The following is a 6,879-nucleotide window of genomic DNA, read 5'->3' as shown; positions in this document are numbered from 1 at the left end:
AAGGTAGCTAAAGGCAAAGTTCGGGTTCTACATGTTCCCTCCCGTTATCAGATTGCAGATATTTTCACAAAGGGCCTTCCACGGGTTTTATTTGATGATTTTCGGGACAGTCTTAGCGTTCGTGAACCTCCTGCTACGACTGCGGGGGTGTGTTAGAATATATGATATAATTATCATATATTTGATTTATTGTACATAAGTTAGTTAAGTATATATTGTGATGTATATCTTTAGTTTGTATAATGCCTTAATTGTAGGCTGAACGTTTGACTTGTAACTTGTATATATTCCTAATGCTACTTATGAGAAAGTCCAGCATTAAATCACTTTCAGATAGGGAGCTTGCTAGGGTTCTTGATATATTAAGCGATGATCATAATGGATTTTATGATGTTGGTAATAAAAAGGATGAATATGATAAGAAAGATGCAAGAGAAGAGCTTGAAAAGGTTATGATAAGCCGGGGATTAGGTTGTTCGAATCAAGAACAATGTGTCAAAGATGAAAAGCTTGGTGATGATGAACCTGTAGCAACGAGCAAGCCAAAGAGATTAAGAATTAGACTTAATGGAGTCTTGCTACAACATGATTTTACCCCGACGACAAAAAGGCTTAAGACATGACACAAGATGTGATCAATAATACTTCAATATTAATGTATTTATGGTCGTATAATCTACTTACGTAAAATATGCATTTTCGCCGCATGTAATGTTATCTTGGTGGCTTCATTGTTGTAGTGTTAGCTGCGTAGTTGTATGTAATTTTTTTAATCGTCTAGTAGTGCGTTGCTGGGTGCATGGTCAGTTTCCATTGTTTAAAGATTAAATTATGTTAAGTAAAATAAATAAATAAAATAAAATAAAACCAACTTATATTTCGAGTTAAAAAAATGATTGCTTTAAAATCAAGTCTTTTACGAGGATTGAGGAGTAATGGCAGAATTATAGTCAGTTGCTGTTTGTATATTACAAAGAGATGGCTGAGAGTCTGAGACCAAGTGTTGGATAACCAAGCTTGTGAAGGTTGCACAAGTTGGAGACTGCTAACTGCTTACTGAGGATCTGAATCTACAAGACATCGAATTAATGGTCTGGGTGCACAGACAGTGGTATGAGGGATGGCAGCAGCAATGGCAGTCGTTCCAAGAACAGTCTCTTGATATAGTTCCAATGTTGCAGAGTACAAGGATAAGGGAGAAGAAGTCCAGAAAAGTTGCATTACTTAATATTCAATAGGTACAACGTACAAGTATATAACTGAACTTGTTTGACTAGAGCTTGTGATTATACTGAGAATGCTAGTTGCTAACGAGGTAAATCACATAACAACTAACAATTGATGATAGAATTGATAAATGGCAAAGCATAAATTGAACCACAGTTATAAAAGTGTGGCCTTCTCTACTCTTTACCATCATCATTACTCAAAAACAAATTTCCATTACCCTCAAAACGAAGGAGAAGCAATTAAGCAAGCGAGTGAGCTAGGCGATCAAGCCAAATTAAGATCATGAAGAAAGTGGTTAGTTTGCTAGTTTTACTAGCTGTTTTATTGGTTTCTATGAAACCTCAACCCACCATGGCTTGCATAGGTAATGGCCAGTCTTGTGGTCCATTTTACCCATGTTGTGACCCGTATTATTGCCATTTATCCGGACCCTTTTTAGGGTGTTTGCGCTACCTTTGGATGAATGTATTGAATGAATGTCGTTGAAAACAATAATATACCATAAACCGTGGATAAATGAAGCTGTAATCCTTAAGTCGTAGAGACGAGGGAGACTAGCTAGTAGCAAATAAAAGTGTCCATCTTATGTTTCTGATCTGTGAGTGAGAAAGTGCTGGATTTCATCTGTCTTTGAATATATATATACTCAGTCATCTGTCCGACATTAATTATCACATTGTATCAATCTCTCGTGACAAGGGCTAAAAAAACTCATATCATGATACTCCATATTAATGTATCAGTGATGTTTATCATCAGCTAACTTAGTCTAATCTACTGTCCTGCAGCGCCACAGGACAGAAGAAAAACTACATTCGTGTTTGTAGATTTGAGAATTGTGAAACTATATTAGCCAATAGTATCAAAAGTGCAGGGGTTTTTTCTTCCCTTATATCTCCAGCATCTATTGGTAAGGCCCATAAGCAGTCAACAGATTGAATAAAAATAAAACAGCACAAAAATCAGACTAATAACTACAAAATTAAACCATCTGTAAACCCAACATGAACTCATGGTAATAACTTGTTGCAGCAGTAAATTTCACATGAACAAAACCAAGCCACACACTTACAGCTTAATGTTTGAAAACTTGCAGGATAACAACTAGACTCTTCTCAGTTCTCACGGTCTATAAAGCAAGCAGGGTTCTGAACTCTGTTATGCCCTACTGATTCAAAGACCAAACTAACCAAAATCTTGTGAGCTATTTCGTACGTGTATTAGTAGCTAGGATGAAAGTTATTCTGAAAACTTGAAGTGCTAGTAAATAAAAAATAAAAATAAAATAAAATAAAATAAAATAAAATAACAATAATAATAATAAGAAGAAGAAGAGCTCCCAAAAAATGAAGATGTTAGAAAAGACCAAAAAAAAAAAAAAAAGGTTTGAAACACAATTAAGAGACATCTAGTGTACGAATAAACCAAGTTGTGTAAGAAAGGAACGTATGTAAGGTAAAGAAACTTCCATGTAAAATGCAAATGTCTACATTTTAGACTAATTTTACAAATAGAGAAGAAACATCTGCAATTATATCGCAATAGCTATTAAATGCACATCAAAGTGATCAAACTTTACAATTGCTTTACAAATTTCAAGCGGCTGTAGGATCTCACATCAATTAGCAAACCTAGTTTGCACAGTACTTCATCAAAACATTTCTTATGATAATGTAAAACCTTGGGATAGGCCATTATCTTTGAAGGATCAAGGTCAGAAAGTACTGTAAAACTGTAGTCATATTAAATTCTCCTCATCATGATAATCTTCTTGAAAGGCCACAAGCAATCGACAGGTCGGAAAAAAAAAACCCACTAATATCAAACCAATAACCAAACTTTTAAACAAGTTGTTTCAACATTGTGTCACACTTCAGTAATAGGATTTCACATTAGCACAACCAAGCTCATATTCTTAGGTGTCTGGAAATGCTTCTTCCTAGGAACTGTACTCCCATCTAGCAGGCTTTTGACCTCCCGCAGCCCACATTCAAAGCCTAGCCTAGACATTCTTGTCAACCTCATTGGAGCCATATATTGATAGCTAGGATAATATGAATTCATAACAACAAATTTCCAGAAAAGAGCAAATAAAGATGAGACGGATAATATAGATGGAAAATACACTTTCATATCACCTGTCTACACTTTAATAAACCAGAAGTTGTCTCTGTTCGCTTTCTTGCGTTCAACAAATGAATTCTAAACCATAGACTAATCCTACAATCAAAGAAGAAAAATTTGCAGACACATCTCAGAACTAAACCACAATAAATATACACACTTGCTCTACCTATATTACTTCGCCAATCTTCAGCACCAAGCCACCAACTTCATCATAATTACTCGCTGCAGGTCAGAAAACCCTGCAGTTGCACACAATCTCACAAAAAATGCTTGTTATAATACTCTAAAACCTTAGGATGAGCCTTAATTTTTTTGGGGTCAATTTCCGAAGTGAAAGAAAGACCATCCAAGGTTCTTAAACGGGAAAGAGCAACATAAATCATTCCAAAACCAAAAGCCCGCGAGAGATTAGTGTGAAGCCTGTCCACAGTCATGCCTTGAGACTTATGAACACTCATCGCCCATGCCAGCATAAGGGGTAACTGCATCCTTGTAGCACACTTCTTATCTCCCATCACTAGATCCCATGTACGAGTACCTATCTCCATCTCACATCCAGAGTCAAAATTCACTGTAGGCAACAGCTTATCAGCACATATATTCGCAATGTCACCTTTAATCGCCTTTCGGAAACCTGTGATTGTACCAGTAGCACCATTCACCAAGTTTTTCTTCACATTTAAATTCACTGTTAGTATCACCCTAGCACCTCTACAAAGGTGAAGTGTCTTGGGAGCTAATCCACGATCCAATTGATCAATCCAATTTTTTTCGCCGCTATCATATGCTTCATAAACAATAATTTCTTCTCCCACACCTTCCAATCTTGCACCATTTACTCGATTAACATCTTCTACTCTTGGAAATAATCTCAAAACAGCCTCATCAGGCTCTTCAGAACAACGCCGTTGCATAAGCAGCTCGTGACCTTCATCATCTAACTCCCCTCTTCTAATACCTTGAAGCAGCCTAATAAGTTCAGGGTCTGTTTGCCTGAAAATTGTTTTCAGACCCACTTGTAACTGAAATGAACAATCCCATGAATCAGCTTCAAAAGCAAATACCTTTCGATTATCAAAATTCTTACCGACATTCACTGGTGGCAGCTGCAAGAAATCGCCACTGACTACTAGCTGAATACCCCCCCACGGCTTATCTATTCCCCGAACTTTTCTAGCAATGTATTCAAGCTTATCAAAAAACTCCCCTTCTACCATACTGATTTCATCAATCACCAACGCTTTAACCATCGTCCACCTCTTACAAACCCACCTATTACCATAAACCCTAGGCAGCAACGCCTCGGCATCTGCCTCACCAAGGCCAACACCAGCAAATGAGTGAAGGGTCTGACCCCCAAGAGTACAGGCCACAACACCAGTTGGGGCAGTCACACAAACATACCTTTTTCCATACATTTTCCTAAGTGTCTTAATCAATTCCTGAACTAACATGGTTTTCCCAGTGCCAGCAGACCCAGTAACAAAAACCGATTCGCGGCGCTTAACAGCTTCAAAAACTTGCAATTGCTCATCAGTCCATTCCACATTAGGGACTTTAGAGATTCTGGGTATTCTAACATTGGTAAATTGGGGTTTCTTTATAGGAAATTTTGTTCCAATTTGTGTGGAATAGTTTCTAACAAATGTTACCACACCAGTTGAAAATTTCAGCAACATGATTCAAAATCTAAACTTTCTAAATTCTGGGTGTTGAAAAAATCATTGAAATATAAGTACAAGATTGATGAATTTGCTAATTAAATGGGGTACTAATATACTAAATTATGCAGCAAATTTACATATAAATAGAGCAATACAAGATTGGTCAAAAGACTTAAAGAAAGCAATTAGAGCGTAAGAAGAAGCTTACCCATGATTGCAAAGAGCTAATCCATGAAACTGAACAAGGAGGAAGTTGAATTTGAAGGTTTTGGCAGCAAAATTGAAGTGGCAGCGCAGTAGCCGGAAAGTGTACTACTGGAAATGCGTGGAAATAAAGAGTATCTGCTGACCATATTGTTGGATTTTGGGCTTTAAGCCTTTATATTTCATTTTGAATAAAAACTATAGGCTACAATTAGAAGATTGGTTTTGGGTTGTGAGCTTGTAGCATCAAACAAATTTGGGTGCAATTTTAGTTTGGATTAGAGGTGTGAAAATCACACCCGACACGATCTGATCTAAAATCGACCCAAAAAATATCATATTCAAATTTCGATTGGTGTGTACATTTGAAATTGACTCGATCCGACCCGACCTTACCGAATCCGATTCGGACTCCCGAATTGACACCTCTAGTTTGGATAGGAATAGACCTAGCTTGCTCTAAACATAGCACGACCCGGTATGAGAGGCTCTCTGATGTCTTGTTGTGGCCTGTATTAGGCTTAGTGACGTTTCTAGATTGGGCACAACATGAGGCACGATTTTATGAATAGTATGCCCTTTGTCCCTAAATTTTTGCCCCGTTGCAAATTTATGGGTCAATCTTTAACCATTTAATTGACTTAATTTATAAGAGATAATGAAATTTTTATGGTCATGCGTATGTACCAAGATTGGTACATCCAACCTTTTAATTATTATTTTTTTAAGAAAAAAGCGAAAAGAACATATAATTGTTTTGTAAAAACGGCTATTTCACCAAATGCCACTGAGTAATTTTGAAATTCATCAAATGCCATCGAACTTTTCAAAATTCACCAAATGCCACTGAGTTTTAGTATAATATCACCAAATGTCATTTCCGTTAGTTGATCCCACCACTTGCCACGTGTCACCTTTTGATTGGTCCCTTTTTAAAAAAAATAATTAAACAAATATTTTAAAAAAAAAAACCCCAAACCCCAGCCGCCACCCCAGCCCCACCACCCTCCCTTTCTTCCATAGCCCGACATGGACAAGTTCGATGGAACGGGATGCCCTAAGACACATCTCTGCAAGCAAGTCCAGTGTTAGCATCCGCTGTGGCCGCTGCAAAAAGATCTTCTTTGACTCATTTTGAAATCATCTGCTGTTGGCATATCATCTCTTGGTATATACCTTCTTCTTTTCCCAGGAGCTCTACCAGTAGCCGGTGCGCCGTAAAAGCAAGACGTGTAGGCGGATCGACTCATCAAGTTCCCATTGAAATAGGATCCACACAAGGAAAAGCGCTTGCCATTCGTTGGTTATTGGGGGCAGCCCGAAAACGTCCGGGTCGAAATATGGCTTTCAAATTAAGTTCCGAATTAGTGGATGCTGCCAAAGGGAGTGGCGATGCCATACGCGTCGATGATGCAATCTTTGAGAGCCCCCATCGATTGAGTACTTGGTGTAGCACCCCTACTTTTTTCTTCTGGAGACAAGAGAAAAAGATTAAAAGGAGCTATCGCCCGCCCCGCCTTCGAATCTTTTTCTTTGTTTTTCCCGGTCGAGCTCGTACTGCTCGCGGGCTTCGGGAGGAAATTTGGCCAAAAGGTCACGACGGGCCCTCTCCGGAGACCTGCTGATCAATAGTATAAATCGTCTTAGGTGTCGA

General features: G+C 38.1%; 1 protein-coding gene across 1 annotated transcript; it reads right to left on the bottom strand.

Annotated features, from left to right (window-relative positions):
- Positions 1-3,614: 3,614 nt before the first annotated feature.
- LOC110697923 (ATP-dependent DNA helicase PIF1-like) lies at positions 3,615-5,036 on the bottom strand. Its single transcript, XM_021875326.1, has one exon. The coding sequence runs from the start codon at positions 5,034-5,036 to the stop codon at positions 3,615-3,617; it is 1,422 nt and encodes a 473-aa protein (XP_021731018.1).
- Positions 5,037-6,879: the final 1,843 nt, after the last annotated feature.

The sequence above is a fragment of the Chenopodium quinoa genome, unplaced genomic scaffold, assembly GCF_001683475.1.
Source record: "Chenopodium quinoa cultivar QQ74 unplaced genomic scaffold, ASM168347v1, whole genome shotgun sequence".
Classification (NCBI taxonomy): Eukaryota; Viridiplantae; Streptophyta; class Magnoliopsida; order Caryophyllales; family Amaranthaceae; genus Chenopodium; species Chenopodium quinoa.
This window is presented reverse-complemented; position numbering and strand designations above follow the sequence as displayed.